This window comes from Nelumbo lutea, chromosome 7 (genome assembly GCF_056320005.1).
Source record: "Nelumbo lutea isolate HS-2025 chromosome 7, American lotus-T2T, whole genome shotgun sequence".
In the NCBI taxonomy this organism is placed as follows: Eukaryota; Viridiplantae; Streptophyta; class Magnoliopsida; order Proteales; family Nelumbonaceae; genus Nelumbo; species Nelumbo lutea.
The window spans coordinates 13660854-13679852 of record NC_142690.1 but is presented as its reverse complement, the minus strand read 5'-3'; the positions used below and the strand labels follow the sequence as shown (position 1 = coordinate 13679852).

The following is an 18999-nucleotide window of genomic DNA, read 5'->3' as shown; positions in this document are numbered from 1 at the left end:
ACTCTTGAAAGATTTGCTTGTCTAAACCTATACTTTCTGCTTGATTTATATTCTTAGTCTTCTTTTAATTTCCTGGGACACCTAAAGTTTCAGTTGAACTTATCCTTTGAGCAACACTCTCCTCAATGGATTCAACTGGGTAACGCATTAAAACCTAATTTCCTGCATTGTTTTCATTGGCTCGTTCAATACTAGATGGAACTTTCTTATTTTTTCTGGTCTATGTCCCATCAATGAGGGTACTCATCATCATCAACATCATATCTAACATCTAGCTACCAAGGATGAGGATACCTATATAGAATATTGATTATTCAGTACCCTAATGCTTTTGTTTGAATTTGACTGTTTAACACAACAGTGTCATTGTGGGAGATGAGATCTTCCTTACCTTCTTTCATCAACATTACAGCCAGAAGAAAAAAAAAATCATGAAATGAAACTATATACTCACTCAAAACCCTCTGATAAGTGAGAAGAAATGGCAATCTTTATTCACTTTCTGTCTGTAATGGCTCATGGAGTTCAGTTGATGTTCTTGTATACAATATTCTTCTGTTGCTTGCTTCTCAATGGCTTCCCTTTTGGCAGTCGAATAAGGTGTGTACCAGTTAATTAGATGGGACATAAAACACAAAAAAAGAAAAAAGAAAAAAAGAAAAAACCCTACCCCATCCAATTATTGGAGTTGGGACAATTGATTCCAACTCGGTTGAGCCTTTTCAGTTTTCACCCTTCCCAAGGACCAGAGATAAGAAGACCCAGTATCTCTCTGCCTCACTTTTGTTAGAGAATTAAGTTCTCTTAGTGAACCCACTTTGTGCTCAACCTCAAAGAGAGATTGGAGACCCAAAGTATTTCAGTACACTGCAGCATCAATCACCTTTTCTTTACTGAATGATCAAGCTTTATTCTGCTTTGCTACACCATTTCAGGAATCTAATCATTTCCAACGATAGTTAGCATAAAGCTTACTTCTGTGAGGTGTGTGCTTGACAAGCTTATCTTCCAACTTTCATGCGCAATCATCCAAAGTCACTCCCTCCCTCAGTTTCGGAACTTCATATCTTGCTGTTTTTTTTTTTTTTTTTTCTGCTTTCTTTTGACATTTTTCAGGGCCATCTTCTACAATAAACTCATTTCCAACTTAATTATGTTGATATTCAAATGATGGTTGCACTCTTAGCTACATGATGAAGACATGAAAAGTTAATTAAGAACTGAAGAAATACCAAGAGAAATTAAAATAGAATGAGACTGTTCATTCCCAAAACCATATATAATTTCTAGGGAATTCCAGGTGAATTTGGCACTTTCCTGACTGATTTTCTTGTGGGTATTTTTTGCTTTTATCTTTCCAAATCATTCTAGCTAGAACATAGGTTGACTGTGTTGTGGTCCTAAGCGCATGCTTATTATTAGTAGTCTTAGTAGAGGACCCAGGAGGCCCTTTGTTAATGGCTGAAGTGGCTGAAACTGAATAATATTTTATTGCTTCATATTTTAATATATCTAATGGTGGGTAGATAGTAAATATTTTAAGGGTTCAGTACATGTTGTTGGACTTGTAGTAGATAAAGAACTGTTGTTAATTTTAAATTGGTGACTTCGTCATCGGTTGAACAGTTCAACTATTTGTTCAACCATTGAACTTGTTCAAATAAAAATAGTTTTAGATTATTTTTAAAATCATTTCATATTAAAATAATCTTGAAGCAATAAATGCTAGAGGGTATAACACATATTAACACGTAAATTGGGTAGGTTTCATTAAGTTCACATTTCTAAGAACTGTTTTGGCTGGCAGACATGAGTTCCAATTGTGGCACTCGAACCATCCAATCTGCTCTATGTTTGACTGCGCTGAATTTAGTAACTAACCTAACAATCTATTCAGCCATGAAGGAGCACACAACCTACTTAATTTAATAAACGGAGTTGTTTGTCAATATGCATTGTTTTTCTTGATATGGCCCAACACAAATAGTATTGGAAATGTAATTTTAGATTTTGTTTGGAACTGGTGCCATTGCTCTAGAAAATGGTGACACATTAGTGCTACGTTGGAAAAATTGGTACTCCAAAAAGTGGTAATATATTTGGAACTATTTTTCCATAAAAAACGGTACTCCAAGCCATATCTTGGAAATTGAGAAAGCATGGTCTGAGAAAAATTGAATTTGGTGTTTTCTCAATTTGGAGCTCATTACTGCCAACAAGGACATGATGTGGTAGTGATGTGGACTTCATATAATGAGTACTAATGCTAGAAACAGATATGGAGCAATGGTACCAAACAGAATGTGTTGCTATTGCCCTAGGAAATGTCCTATCTAGCAGCAACGTTTCCAAACAAAAAAAGACACCTCTCTCAGAAAATGGTACTTCCAACCCACACATAAAACAGTATTGTATTTGTAGTGTCGATGCCAAACATATACTTAAGTGATATATTAAGATACATTTTGGATAATGCATAAATATAATAGAAGAATTAAGATATACATACATAATTTGAGTCTTCTTAGCAAACGTTGAAAATCACATAAGATACTTTGATAGTTTATTTAAAGTGTTGTGAACTACCAAAATACACTGGGAAAAAATTGAAAAATGATAGAAGAGATAAAATTATATCTCTACCTTAATTCTTGGGAAACCCATATAATTCCTGTTAACATTCATAAATATTGTAATAATCAACTATTTAGAAAAAATGATAGACATGCTTTAATTTAAGAAGAGAAAAAGACTAAGATTAAGTTTTAACAACTAGGTGAAACATGGCGTATTAATGGTGAGCTTGGTGCGGGTTCAAATCTTATTGGTTGCAGTTTACATAAAATTTATGGTATTAATAAAAGTTAATGAGAGAGGATGATGGCTCAAATACAGGAGCTAATGTACGGCAGCAAGTTGATTGAATCTAGGAAAATCCAAATTTGATTTATTTATTTTGAAACTCAAATTGGATCATCTCCATCAGATTTATATTGGGTTGGAATTGAATTTGGATTATTGAATATTATAAATGAATTAAATTAAAAATGATCAAAATAGGGTTTGATTATGATATGAAAAAGATTTGATATCTAAACAACTTCTGATCAGTCAATTAGAATCATAAACATGATAGTCAATCTGGTGTTATTTATCAAAATTCATGGGTGGGATTTGATTGGTCAAAACTCCTCTCATACCACATCTTTTCTGCATCATAGATTTTCCCTACTTGAATTTAAGACGATTTAGTAAAAACACAAAATTTAGACCACCATTACTAACAGATACAATATAAATTCATGTATGCATGAAGATATATATAAATAAAAATAAAAATTGAATCGAATTGGATTGCATCAGGCCAGATAGAGATGGATCCATATCTGATCCAATTATAAATTGATCATTCAGGTCACCCTTGATTGAATTCGAATGTTAATGATTGGATACCGTTTGCAGCCTTTAAAGTTAATGATGTGATTAATGTGAGAGAGGAATTTGAATTTGAATAGAGAGAAGTTAAGGAGGGAGACAGAAATTCATGAGAGAAAAATGGCTTAAATTTAGGAGTCAGATGGGCCAACAGTATGGCCTGTATCAGCCGATACTCTGTAACAGCAATTACATTGGAGTTGCTTTTGTTTCAAAAGATAGAAATCATGTACCTTGGCAAACATCCCCAAAATGACAAAAGTAATTAGCAATTCAGTTTAGACACTTACAGCTGTCAACAAACACATCCTTGTTATATTGTGTTTGAAGCATTGAAGATCATTCATGACTGACTTATCAATGCTTCAACTGCCTCACTATAAGCTATAGGGAGAGGTAAATCATGAAAGCACAAAATTTGCTCTCCAATAACTACCACCGAAAATGTAGAGATGCAAATGCTCAATTTAGCTTGGTATATGAGATCCAAATTGCTGGGTTTGTAGTTGGTTTCCACTTGATTCACCTCTGAAGTTAGATGGCCATCTCGGGTTAGAACATTCGTGTGTAAGTAATGCCGAGTTACAAATTGTGGAGAAAAGTAGTTTGGAAGATGAGATTTCTCATTTGAAGGGAATCCGTTTTTGGCAAAATTGATCAAAATACATCTGCTGCTGCAAAACATTTCTGTCTATTCTATTCATCTTAAAACAAGCCTTACAGTTGGGCTTTACACCATCTGGAAGAGCTTTAATAGAGCTTCAATCTGCAACTAATTTGATGAACAAAAGTATTGGTTGACGTAGAGTTGGGTTATCTGGGAGGCATTTAGCAATTCTCTGGACTGACTTTTACTTATACATTTAAATTGTCCATCTTGGGCTTGCTTGTAAACTACTGAAACCAGGCCCAAGAGCCCAACTAAGATTTGGGCCAGCTTCAGGCTTGCAGAATTATATCCACAGATAAAGTCCAACTGAATCAGCTTGAATTAAGGGTAAAAAGAATTAAACCTCCCCTATTGATGATATGATATCATTAGACAAATATTACCCTCTTTTAACCATCTGTTATGAATCGTTTACATGTGGCATCATGTGAGGTCTGGCATTATTTCGAAAATCCAATTATACTTTAGGTCAAAATTCCCAAATGATTCGGTTGGTCCCTTTTCTTTCCTCTTGATAATTTTCCCTACTAACCCCTCTTTCTTCCCTCATCAAATTGATGTTCGGCCACAACTGCGAATAGCAGACCTCATCAACAACAAATTGTAAAGTTCAGAGTTAAGTATGCGTTGAGTAGCATTCATTGACAAGAAATACTGCCATTTTTTGAGGATTATGCCCTTACTTTGTAGAATGAATAGATATGGGCTTTTGGACATTGAATCATGCTTGGAAGTCTGAGATTCGTAACCTAGCCCAGTGAAACTGAAAGCTGTAAATCGGATGGCTTTGTAGTTTGTACAATGGAATCCTCGTAGTAAAAATTCTTGGGTTTAGTCTCAGATTGTAGTTTTTGTTAACTCTTTCATCTTTCTCTCAGTCAAAAGGAAGGCTCTATTTTCATTCATCTTCCTGCTCTTATTTTTCTCAGTACGTTGTTGCCTTTACGAAGTTAAATCGATATAGTCCTCAGGAAATAGAACCCTGCAGGCTCCTCTATATCATTGCATTCAACAACTACAAACAGAAAATTGAAAACAAGAGGAACTCATCTGTGGATCAAGCACCGAATGCTCAAACGGTCCTCATTAATTAGAAACCGAGTCTCACTGTCTCTCCATAAGCTCAAAATGAACTTCCACACTATATATGTTTCACCTTGTTTAGAAAAGGCCTAAACCATGGCTCCCTTGGCTTCTTCTCCCTTTTGCTAATGTCAGGATTCAATATTCAAGATCTACAAGAAAGGCTTTGAGCACAGACCAATGGTGAATGGTGATCGAGACAACATTATTTTTATTAGTTACTTTGTATGAACATTTTTGAATTGGCCTTTTACATGTTTTGAAAATTTAAAGAATGTTTAAGGGCAAAGGAGTCTTTTTATTGATTCTGTGAAATGTAACGGTGTGTTACTTTGCCATGGGAGGTTTAAGTCCACAAACTAAAATGAGGGAAGGTTTTAGTATTTAGAAGGAACCTCAAGGGAGGTTTAAGTGTTTTACACTAGTATTAAATATGTCACCATCTATAGGTCAAGGTGCCAATACCTTTTTAACAATTGTATAATCCATGTAGAAGGAAAACATATGTTTTATAACTCAACTACTTGACTACCTGGATACCGACCCAACTAATGTCAATGAAGAGCCAACTTAATGGCAATCAATGAACACCCACACGCTACATTGCACTAGTATGTTTTTCACTCTTGTGACCTGGATACCTAGTGCTCTTCAATTAAAATCTACAGAAAAAAAAAAAAAAAAAAAAACTGCAGTGCAACATCATTCTAAAAAAAATTGTATAAAATCGTATGCCAATAATGCTATATGGAACAGGAGCATTAGACAGTCAAGAAATGTTATAAAAAAAAGTGCAACAGAAATGCAGATCAACTTCTAATAAAATCAAAAAGGATAGAATTAGAAATGACTCAAAGGACATGGTTCGGTTTCACGCATAGAAGACCTATCTATAGCACCGATAAAAATAAGCAATTTGTTATGAATTGGAGGGGCTAGAAGGACTAGGGGCACACCAAAAAGGACATGGGTTGTAGTAAGTAATCACTTCAGCAACTCATAATTTGAGAATGGATATGACGCTAGACAGACAGAATGGAATGGCAAAACAAGATTCATGTTGCCAACCTCATATAGTTGGGATAAGGCTTAGAAATATACAAGTTTCTGCATCTTCTGTCCTGATTCTTCAACAGCAAGAATACTGACTAATAAATCATCCCAACTCCCAGCAAATCGCCAGGCTTACAGTGCACGAATATGTATATACAGTCATTTACAATTACATATACAACATATTGCATTTCACTATACGTAGTTATACTGGGACCATCACCTACTCTCATAGGAGAATGTACAAAAAGCTAATGCAGTATTTACTCTTTTGACTCTGGTTTTCATAATCCAGTTTCACCCCCACGGATGATGGACCAGATCAGATGCATTGAGCGTTTCCACTTTAGAATCTATTACAAGTTCGATTCCCTAGCAGATACTACCATGGCTCAGAGTTGTTACTCAAGAAATTTCTAACATAGGGACTGGTCCAGCCTTCCTCCGTGGAAATGAGGTTGAGACGAACCATCAGTTTTTCAACTGCATCTTCTTCCAGGTCACTGGATTTACTGGAAGATGTCTTATTGAAGGAAGAACTCTGCAACAGTACAAAGGATTCCTTTAGATATTAGAAGTTTGTCTGCTTTTCAATAATTAAAATCGGGTAATAGAAACTTTTACCCTCGAGGACTTGTAGAATTTAAGATACTGCAGAGATTCTTCATAAAACCCACAGTGATAAAGAAGAATGCTGTAATCCCTTAATTCATCAGGATCATATTCCAGTAGGATTAGACGTTCACAGGCTGGTAAACAAGAATATCTTAAATGAGAATGTTACCGAATCATTGGATTAGAGATCCCTTGGTATGCTAAAATAATGAACAAATTTTGAGACAATGCTAGATATTTTATTACTAGTACAACATTAATGCCCAATTAATGGGGGTTGGAGCTAGAGAAACTACCGTAGCATGTAGAAAATCAATAGAAAGCTAAAAACACATGAAAAAAAACACGCATGTGGATCTTTTGCTATTTAATTTTATTTATTTATAATGAAATGATAATTTGTTCCCCCCTTTCTAGATAAATTCCTAAATGAAGAATATAATCCTCCCATTCCATCCACACAGTTATTGGTCTTTTCCTTGTTGATCTTCCCTTGGCCCAGTATGAAACAATTAGTTCATCTTGGTCAACAATCTGAAAACTTGTAGTCTTAATTTGTATCCTTATTATTTCTTTTTCCTATTAGATAACTTTTGGTTGCTTTATGAGAAATTATTTCTTAATTTTCAAATTAGAGTGTTGTTTGAAAGAGTTGATAAATTATTCCTTTTCGTATTGGTTCAAGTTCAATCTTAAGTCCATGCTTAGCTGGAGATGTCAAACCTCATGCTGTAATAGGTTCTTCCATGAGCACCTCCAATGAGTGGTGTTCACCACATATCATGCTGGTCTAACACCATTAAAGCCTTGTTTCAGAGATTTTAGGGCTATGATCCTAGATTCAACAAGAGGTACTGCATCTTAGGCACATTCCTTTTTTCTTAAAATATATCTTGCTTGCTTGGTTGATAGGAACGGTTTTTCTAATCAATTTGTTTATAGAAATTTAAGGACTAGAAATTTTCCATATGGAGCATAATTGGGGCTGTAAAACGGGTCCTCTAGAAATTCCCTCAACTTAAATCCTAGTTCCTATAACCTGAACACTTTAACCAACCCATCACCTCTGTTTCTAATAGCAACTTTTAATTTTCTATCTCCTAGACACATAACACCTATTTGAAACTATAATTGTTAAAATGTTAATTATATTTCTTTCTATTTCCAATTTCTTGAACTTTATCCCTTGAATGCATCATACTCCCATGTTCTTCTCGCATCCTAAATTGCTTAGAATATATTCATGTGTTCAAGTAGGAAGAAAAACGGCAAACCAAGACACCAGAAGAGATTTTAATTTAATGACAGACAAATTTAGTTCATGTACAGAGTATTTAAATAATCATACATTATTTATTATGTTTAGTATCAGAGATCAAATTATACCAGTCAATTGGCTAAAGCAACTGGTTTTTCTAATGCAATATAGTTGCTCAGTACATATGGTGCATTAAAGAGGATTGTTCCAAGCAAACGAAAATATATGCAAAATAGGCATCACCATGCAAGTGAAAATTAAGTTATGCAGGCCATATGCACAAAAAGAAACACTGTTTTATGTAATAAGTATTTTTCCATGATTCATAAAAAAAAAATGTATTTTTCCATGAAAATACATGAATGAATGTCTGGGTGTCCGTATCCCTGGATCTGCAGATCTATGGATGTGGTTATATGAACATTGCTGTTGATGATACCTAAAACACAAGATATCTGGATAGTATCAAAACTAGAATAATGGTATGTCAGCTGGCTGCTGGGCAGAATAACTGGGGCCATTACTTCATGTAATGGTTAAATTTCGGGCTGGCAAGCATGAGAGCATGGGTTAGGACCATATCCAGTTTACCCCTCCCAAGACCCCAGATAGCTGGGACCAACATCGGGTAATGCCCTTTAATTGACCAGAATAACCATGAGCAGAGGATGTAGATATATTAATGCAATATTAGAATTGCCTGACTGCTTGTCTCCCTGGATCTGCACATTTGTAGATGTGGATATATGTATGTTGATCTTGATGATGCCTAAAGTAGAAGACACCTACTACAACAAAGGCTCCAGGAAGAAATTTAAAAGGAATAAAATTCTCAAAATTAGCATAGTTGAATATCAATCAGCCAGAATAAACATGAGCAACTTAGAAGTTTTAGCTTTCTTCCTATCAACTGATCCAAGACCTTCCATTACCAGACAGTGCTCGCCGCATATCACCATAGCGTACGCTAGTCCAAACCCCACGCTCCAGTCTATGTTGAGCAGCCTTAGCAGATGCAAGATCAAAGCCACTGCCAGTATAAATAGACAAAAGAGAAAATTTACGAGTACAGAAAAAGGTGCCATGCAAATTTAAACGCCCTTGCAAAGACGAGTACATATAAAAATTGTAAATTAGAGGTGGCAATGACCTTTCTTTCACAGTGTTTGGTCCACCAATGCAGTTAGCAGCATGAGCTGCCCTTAAGAATAGGCTTCTAGAATGATCATATTGGAAGGGCCAGAAAGCTTCTTTAAGGTTCCTCAAGATCTGCATGAGCACCATGACATCAGGTACACAAGATAAATCAAGCATGATTTTGAACAAAGATAATACTGTAAAAGAAAAAGAAAACCATGGGAGAGCAGACCATCTATACCAAACTATAGGGGACTCAACTACCTAATTTCACAATTCCCACCATGTTATTTTTTTTTTCCTTTTAAAATATAAAGATGCAGCAAAACCTATCACCTCTTTCAAATAGAGTTTGAACAGCCCTATCACTATATTATTGCTCATTAAAAAGTACATTAATAAAACATTGGAGGCTGTGACCTGCAAGTATTACTGACTACAAAAAGGCACTGTTGATAATTCTGTAAACAGACCTATAATTAATAATTCTGTAAACATACTTTGTTCATTCACGACTTGAATAATATAAATATGGAACTCCAAGTTCAGTGATCAAAATGGGTGAATTTTCAAACCAATAATGTAATGTTCACCTGTAAACTTTACTCTCACGTCACATTTTTTGTATTCACAGTCCCACTAGCTTAACTGGAAAGCAGATACAACCACCTACACCTTACTAATAGTTCCATTTTGGAAGAGAAACTAAAAGAAATTGCAGGATTAGTTTATGCAATTGAAACCACTTTAAAAATTTCCTGAAGCTCCAATTTTAATGGATAAAAGGAAACAGTTAAAACAGAACTCTGGATAATCTTGAAAACACAAATAGATTTAAGCAGTATGTTTGTTAACTCATTTTCAAAAGTTCTCTTTCATTGTCCATTAGTAAAAACTCTTGCTTTCTTTTTTTTTTTTTTTTTTGGATCAATTACAGAAAAACTCTTGCTTTCTTTTAGAAGCAAAGTTTGTATATTCTTCAGAGGGGTAAAGTTCTCTAAAAATTAGTGAACTCTGTGATGAGATTTACCATTGCACCAAATAAGGGCCCTTACATCTTACAATAACGCCTATTAAATTTCTCTAGGTTTGACAAAACAGAGCACCATAAGCTGATTGTTGGGAAAAAAAATCCTGAACCAGTCCCAGATCACCATTAGAGATTATAGTAAAAGACACAAATTAAGAAAAACCTCAAGAGTTTCCCCTTTTTTGCTTCAAGTAGAATCCTATAGCAGATGAGGGGTAGGTTTTCCCTTTCTCTCCTCTTCATTTTATGGAATGGTTGATGGAATACTAAAGCCTAGACTATAAGGGAGAGGGTATTCATGGCTGAGTATTCTTTCCATCAAATAGATGGCTGTTCTGTATATAAATTCAATTAACATCAATTGAAACCTACTGCAGTGCATCTAGTTGATGTTAATCAATATGGTATCAGCTGTCATCATACCTTAATCACAGTAATCAGGTTGTTCTACTCTGGGTTTGCTAAAACAAAACCAAAACCAGCTGTCATCATACCTTAATCATATAGCACACTACATAACTAAAACCTTGAATCATAACATCATAGTTGTCAAGGTGACACCTAGGTGCCCATGGAGGGTCACCTTGGCCAAGCACTTGGTATTTTTTTACAAGGCACCATATAATATTTTTATATTTATATGATAACTATAATATTACAACAAACATTACCCCGTTAAATTATTCACTTTGTGGGTTTACAATGTTTTCGTAATTCTTATATTCAATTCCTTTTTTCCTGCTTTCTTATGTATTTGGGTTCAATCAACACAGATGTTAGTAAACCTGAACTGATAACTAAGGAAGAACAAGAAGATTTTATCCAATAAAAAGACAATAGCAACTAAGGTATGCCATCATCTTCTTCCACCTCATTTCCTTTTTCTAAGACTCTTCTAGTTTTCTCCATTGGACAAAAACAAGGCTCAACCCCCAATATTTTCTGCGTTTTCTTTTCTTTCTTCCTTTTCTTCTCGTGTAGAAGTTGATTTTCTTTGTTTTGATATGAGGTTAATACTTATTTGATGAGGATTCTTGGTAGTTATTAGTAAAAGATAACTGCTGGTTTCTATGAAACCTGGGGACCTGGGGAACTACCCAAGGATTTATGTTTTATATTTAAAAGAAAAACCCATCACCTAGGTGCTGCCTCCCAGGTGCTGCCTCCCAGCTTCACCTTGGTGCCTTGACAACCACGCATAACATGCATAATTCTGTATCCAGCCATCTAGGGTCTTGGGAGGGGTGGACTGGATACAGTCCTAGCTTTTGGCATTTTTCACACAAAGTTGCTGCTCTCAGACTGGAACCTGTGTTTTCATGCTTGATAGCCATCACACCAAGTAATGGACCCTAGCAGGATCAACACATAGGTTGCTTAATAAAACAATCCATAGACTTCAGTCTTACCTCCACCAGAAGGGACTGCGATGTCATTATATGAGGTTCATCAGACACCTTGCTTCTTTGTTTACAGTACCCTCTAGGCAGACTCTCAAGATCATGAGGGAAGTAAATCTCTACATCAAAATCCAAAAGGCCCCACATACGTAGCATTTTTAACATTTCCGAGTATATAAGTGAAAGCATAACTGCTGAACCTGAACGGTGAGTCAAAACCTGCTCAAAACATTAAGATCCAATCATCCAATTAGTGAAGAGACATCACAAATTATTATGATTTTCTGCAATAGAAGGCATGAATGAAGAACAAGTAGAGTTGATGGAGGGTTACTGAATGAAGATATAAAGCCCGTGGCTCTGACTGATTCCTGGCAGTGGTTCTTCGGAAACCCTGAAAAGAATCATATTAAAATAAGTAAAGCAACCCATTCAAACACACAACAACAAGTCAGCTTTAAAATATATAGAGGTATGCCATCAAAGACAATTTTTCTCCTTTGCATGATATCAGAAACCACATAGGGAACATGTTTGGAAAGGAAGGTTAAATGATCTTAGCTTTAGATATATGAATCTGTAAAGAGAGAAGGCTATGAAAGATAAAAATGGAAAGTAACTTCTTATTAACAAGTGGATCAAAAACATAACTCACAAAGAACATATGGACATGATAATTATGAGAAGTCCTATGCATTATATTAAGGATACAGTTTCCAGACTAAAATGATTATACTCTATAGATTAAATTTCCAATCATGCACACTACATTTCTCTAAAACAGCTGGCCCAAAATTTCAACCGAGTTTTCTTTTATTAAATAATCAAATATATCAAATCTTCCAAATAAGCAACACAAAAAATTGATCTCATCATTTATCAGAATGTTAATGTAATCAATTGCAAACAAATTAAGGTGTTGTTGAAGGCATTTTTTTTAATCCAAATAATATTTAAATAAATTAGAACTCAAATAAGTGGGTTGGCTAGTCTGCTAGCCAAATCATTAAAACTATAAAAAAGTATCCTGTATGGGAGTTCCCTCTCTTTAAGTGGGATGAACATGTGTCCTTCACCTAGGAGGAGGAGGTAGTTACATAACTATCCCACTCCCTATTTAAGCTCCTTAAGGGGTAGCTAGAAAGAGACATGGAGAGACTCTTCGGAGAAAATTTTCACAAGAGATTCTCAAGAAAAGGAAAGATAAGGAGAGAAGAAAAGAGAAGTGCTCAAGGGAAGGCAAGGAAGGAAAAGTCTCACTAATACAGGTAGAAAAAAAGGAAAGTCCTCTCTGTGAATACTTCCTATTTATGTCTTCTGCTATGTATCCTTCTTTCTCTCTCTTTTGTTTTTACTTTTGAGAAAGGAAATAGAGGGGAATAAACCATCTATAACTAGGTGCCTCTACTTGGTTGATTATGGTCCCTCTTTCAAGACAAAGTTAGGGATTAAACCATCTACAGTCTAATTCTTGAAGGCTGATTATGGTTCCCTTCAAATGAAAATGAAGAGCAGAGGGATGAAAATTGTCTACAATCAAATATTCAGTTTGATTGACTATGGTTCCCTTTTTGTATGCAAAATTCCAAGGATTAAGGCTGTCTACAATCAGAATTTCATCTGATTGACTACAGCTTGTTGTGAAGAAAGGAGTGAGAAGGAAACTTTCTTTGTATTAAAAAGAAAAGAGAAATGTATTGCTGTATAGTTTCTCAATTGTATTTTCTTTTTCTTTCTTCTCATTCTTGTACACTTGATGTAAAAGAAAAGCAAATGAAAAGTTATTTTTAAGTACCCTATTGTTCTTTTCTTTTGTTCTATGTGTTCATTTCTCCAAGTCAGTCAAAAGGTGTTCTCTACTTTCCTGTGGAGATGTAATTAAGGGGAACAATCCATATGATTCCCTGAATGGGCCTTACCCAAAATAATAAAAACTCAATCACTTGATTGAGTGAATTATGTTGCATGAGAATTTATTAAAATTTTTACACCAACAAGTGTAAACTACATAACTCACTTGAAAATATAACTAAAAACAATAGAAATAACTTCCTTTCATTGGTTGACTGAAGACTTAGATTAACAATATTTTGTGATCAAGTTAATAGCAGTCTTTTTTTTTTTTTTTATGAATAAGTTAATAGCAGTTTTAAAAGATAAACTAAGGTTAGAATTTTTCAAGTTTGAACCTTGTCAATTTTGAAACATTTCAACAAATAAGAGAGAGAATCTATGATAACCAAAAACAATATAAAAATAAAGCAAAAATTCATAAATGATCAGAAGTGTAAAAAGTAGGTTTCCTAGTAACATGTTCAACTCCACAGGATAATAATTAGAGAGATATTATGAAGAAAACCTTTAAGTGTAAGTCGGGAAGATACAACAAATCAGTTTGGTTTTCTATTAAACATATCGATATGGCTTATAGGCATCAGTTAAATGTCCTTCAATTTGCACTTCAGTTAAGAAATTATGCCACTTTTTCTAGGATATGTAGAAAATAGAATTTGCCTTTGTAGCTTCAAGAATTAAGCTCATATAATTGCTTGATGTGCATCAATTGAACATTCTCCAGTTTTAGTTAAGTAATGGTGACTCTACCCTTTTAGATAAATTAAATGAATCTATCATTCTGTAGCATCATTTCCTTTCAAATGGTAGCATCATATCTTTCTGACAGGGCAGAACCCAAAAGTTACCCTCCTTTCCTACCACTCTTGGAACAGCGTCTTTTACTAAAAAATGTGACTCTTTTTTTGGTGATCCTTCCATATGAAAGAATTTGAAGAATTACTTGATATTCTTCCTTTATCCAAGGAATGGATGTAGAAAATAGTCCTTCTTTTTGAGAAGAGGTAAAGTATGAATTTCATTAAAGAAAAACCCTGTACAACTAGAGGCTGTAACAGGGAGAGTCATACAAAAACTAAACCACTATCCTATTAGCATTTACAAAAAGATTTACGATATCAGAAAAGGAACTGAACTCTGAACTGTTTAAGTTTGGATTCTCAAACAAAGTCCATTTCAACTTTATAACCAACAAGTTTTTTGCCTATGTGCAAACAATTAGAAAAATAAGAGTTATGCACTGCAATGCAAAGAGGATCAAAGAAATGGTTAAAGCACTAGTCTTCATTGTTCACAAAGACAACTCAAGTCACTTCAACAAAAGCATAATATTTAATGAAAGGGAAGCAATGAGGAATTACATAATTTGGCACTACTATTTTCATGTTTCCATGATTTATTCTGTTATTACACTAGATATTCTTGATCTAGTAAAGGCCATTACCCAATGCTGATCTTGTCCATACAGGGTCTTTGGAGGACTGAGGAATCTTGCTGATTGCCAATTTTGTTGTCTCTAATAACATTGGGGTGTGGATCATCTGGTGTCTATCTCCAAGCTATTAAAAGGAATATTACTTATAATCTTGTGTATGTGGCATATTGTTACAGATTCACCTTTGTCACTGCATCCTGTCCCTATTGTATTGACAATGTAAATACTTTGTCCTGTCATTGAAATTTGAAAATACACATAAGGCTCCATTTGTTTGTAGTGCAATTTCATTTTCACTGGTACAAATGCATGAGAGTGCAAATGAGACAAATGTAAATTCTGGTTTACATTTGCTTTAGGTTTTACTTTGCTATGCTTCAGGTTTAATTTTACTTAATCTGCAATGCAAAATGACAAAATAAAGCAACAGCTGAATCAAAAACAAATCAGAATTTGCACTCCCATGCTTTTGCACCAGTATAAATAAAATTGTACTGCAAACAAACCAGGCATAAGCTAAATTCTGATGGTGAGTTCTTAAGCTTTACTTGATCATCTAGATATCATGATGTCATTTAGGGATGCTCTTCCTTTTGTTATCAATGAAGAAGATGGTAGCAATATTTATCAATTGGGCATCCTAAACAAAGAAGTTCATATAAAATCTTCCTCCCACTATTTGAAAAACCTAAAGAGTCCACAGCTAACTAGGAGTGCAACTTGGGTGTTCTTGGGTTGAGCATTTCTTAAAACTTGAAGAGGCCCCAGTGAATACCTGGGCCTGACGTGATGTAAATTCTTCAAATCAGGTACCTGACTTGAACCCCTAAATCTGGCATAAACATTTCGTTCTCTCAGTTGGCAAGATCAGTGAATGACATAGTGGATTTACTTGCGAAAGGGGATGCTCAAAGGTAGGGGCCATATTATGATATGGTCCTGACCTCTCTCCCATCCTCTTCTCTACACAAAAAGAAAAAGAAAACTAGTGTTGGATATATTTTCTTTCTTTTTTTTTTGTCAAAAATTTAACAAAGATTTAATGATTTTCTTAATCCTAATAATACTTGTATCCATCTTCTTGTATCGTCGTTTCAGCCCACCTACCACCAAATTATAAGTTCAGACTAATTACATTGTCGAGTGCTACTGTGCAAATTGATCCCAGACCCAGAACACCATCTGTTGACACCACCACTGCCATCAAAATTCTGCTTTACTCAATTCCCAACTTGGTAGTCATACAATTCACACTCTACATACATGTGCAATGACCCCAAGAGACCATGTTAATTAATCAGATAAATTGTAACATAATTACATTTGCAAATAGTCTCTCACTCTCAAACACTCTCTTTCACACACGCATCAATGAACATTAATGGTCCTTGTCATCAAACACATAACCCCGCCATCTGATTTTATATAAACATGTTCTATTGTAGTCCATGGAACGATTCCAACATGTTCTATTGTAGTCATAAAGCGAATGAAGAATCAATGTTATGATGTTATACAAAACAGAACTCTTAACCCTCTTTCTCTCATCAATGAACACTCATGGTTCTCATTATCAAACTCTTAACCCTGCTATCTGATTTTATATGGACAAGTTCTATTGTAGTCATAAACGAATTATGAATCAATGTCATGATGTTATACAAAACAGAACACTTAACCCTCTCTTTCATCAATGAACATCCACGGTCCTCATCACCAAACTCTTAACCCTACTATCTTATTTTGTATAGGCAAGTTCTATTGTAGTCATAAAGCTAATTATGAACCAATCTCATGATGTTACACAAAACAGAACACTCTTAATGTGTCTTAAGACAAATCTACCAGCAGCCTAGTTCAAACACTGTATAAACCAAGACAACCACATACCTTGTGACCGTACAAGTACTTCTCCAGACCGCCCAGGAAAGCCTCCGGCGACAATTTGAAAAGCGAATTGTTATGCGAACAGTAATCCATGGAAAGGTCATCCAGTCTCTGAATAAACGAATCAATTGGGAGAGGCACCGAAGAGTGGGAGATAAGCCAATCATCTTCTGCCGCAATTTGAAGAGCAGTCTTCGCCAGATCAACCCCTCTATTAATACAGATACTCGTCTCCCTCTCTATGCTCGACAACCGGCGAATTTGAGTGCAGAAACCATCTCTCGCTGCCTGCACAGCACAGCCATCGCCGTTCAACCGAATTCACAGAACAAAACCAGAAAACAGAAAGAAACACAGGAGGATGAGAAGAAGTCTCACTCTGGCATGGGTGGTGTCGACCCCAGAAGCGTCGAGGGCATCATGGAGGACGAATTGGAGGTCGTTGGAGACGTTCTGGCATCGGCAGACGAGGTGAAGGGAAGATGAGGAAGGATAGAATTGGCATTTGGAGAATTTGGAGGGAGAAGAAGAAGAGGAGGAGGAAGTAGAAGAAGAAGAGAAAGTGAAGAGGGAGGAGGGTGTCGCAGGCCATGGCGTGATCGAACTCATCGCTGCATTCCGGATGACACTGAATTGAAAAATAAAAAATCCAACCAAGAAATCTTGGGTGGAGACTGTACTAGATCAACTATCTGTCCACCAGATGTTTCTCCACGTGGCAAAATTAAGTGTTAATTAGGGATTTGATTTCACGGAAAAACTTCAGTCCTGTTTAGAGAATTTTTGGAAATACAACGTTACTCGGCTTCAATAAGTTAATCCCTCAGGTGGGACATGTTTTGGTAATCGAACGGATAGAATGTTTCTTTTTGAAGAAGGATGTGCTTTTTGGATGGGTAAGATCATGGATGCAGAGTGTCGTTACTGCTCTTAGCAGTTTAGACTTTGGAGTTCATGCGCCATCTGATGTTGTGGCCTGTGGTGGGCCACTCTTTTGTTTTGGATACCACATTTATAAGATCAATAGTTATAAAATGCAGGGATTTTCACCTTACAGGCTTGGAGATATTTCATATTTGCTCTTGATATTTTTTGCGTCATTTACTAAAACACCCTTCCCTTTATAATGTTTCACTAAGATTTACCTTTATGTTTATAGAACACCCATATAGTTCAAAGACTTGGCTTAAGCCAAAATCACAATACTGTATTGCTTTTGGTACAGTTTCTTGGAGAATAACCAATCAGCCCAGATTAGAATTTTATAGTTTCATAGTACAGAAGGAATGCATCCTGATCATGAATTGATGTCATATTCATGAACAAAATGTAGTTTATAGGGAGAGAGGGCCAGAGGTAGAGGGGCTGGAATTCAGAATTCTGCATCCCATGTATCTGTACTTCTCCAAATTTTTTTTTGACATTTTAAAAATTTACCTCCAAAAGTTCATATGTCATATGTTTATGTGGTAATTGTGTGGGGATGTAATGCAAACAATTCAACATCTTTTAATTTCTCAAGACCAGAGTAATATGGTTCTGCAACTTCACTTGTGGGCTAGCCCACCTTTTTCTTTTTTTGGGTAGAAACACTAGAGGTATTGGGATTATAAAACACTTGTGGCCCACAAAATTAACATTGATGGGGCATTAAATGACGTTGCTAAAGGTATTGGGATTATAATCAAAGATCATTGTCATGTGTTTCTCCTATGGACAATGAGCCAAGAAAGATTATAAAATGCTCAATTGAGGAGGTAAAGGTAGCCTTAGCAATCGAATCAAAGTTTTAATAGAATAGTTTGGGTTCAAGTTTGATTAGGTTTAATTTGAATTCAAATCTCAGGATAAGCTTGATTAGTTATTTAAACTCGAATTTGACAAATAAGAAGTTTGGTTTGAAGGCTTATGAGTTTGGTTTAATTAACACATATATAAATACAAATGTATGCACATACATACATATATTTATATATTATATTATAAAATATAATAATATTATTATATTCCATATAATATAAGAATATACTATATGGTATAAAAAATATATCATATATATCTATAAAAAATAAATATATTCATTTTTGAAATTTTTATTCAAACTTGAGTTTGAACTAGAAAATATAATTTTAATTGATTTTA

The 18999-nt window shown here is 35.1% G+C and overlaps 1 protein-coding gene across 1 annotated transcript; it reads right to left on the bottom strand.

The window, feature by feature from the left end:
• Positions 1-6224: 6224 nt before the first annotated feature.
• LOC148845199 (uncharacterized) lies at positions 6225-17514 on the bottom strand. Its single transcript, XM_088955751.1, has 8 exons — positions 17236-17514; positions 16861-17145; positions 12016-12075; positions 11691-11900; positions 9265-9383; positions 9047-9144; positions 6866-6990; positions 6225-6782 (listed from the first exon to the last, which is right to left on the bottom strand). The coding sequence occupies exons 1-8, from the start codon at positions 17464-17466 to the stop codon at positions 6624-6626; spliced, it is 1287 nt and encodes a 428-aa protein (XP_088811877.1). The 5' UTR covers positions 17467-17514; the 3' UTR covers positions 6225-6623.
• Positions 17515-18999: the final 1485 nt, after the last annotated feature.

What these genes read in the sequence shown, in the direction of transcription:
- LOC148845199 (XM_088955751.1), bottom strand. Translation starts at nt 17,466, where the DNA reads ATGAGTTCGATCACGCCATGGCCTGCGACACCCTCCTCCCTCTTCACT. An exon ending in AGTACTTGTACGGTCACAAG is followed by an intron (nt 12,076 to 16,860) that starts GTATGTGGTTGT and finishes GATTCTTTTCAG; the next exon opens with GGTTTCCGAAGAACCACTGC. An exon ending in GGGCTTTATATCTTCATTCA is followed by an intron (nt 11,901 to 12,015) that starts GTAACCCTCCAT and finishes TGTTTTGAGCAG; the next exon opens with GTTTTGACTCACCGTTCAGG.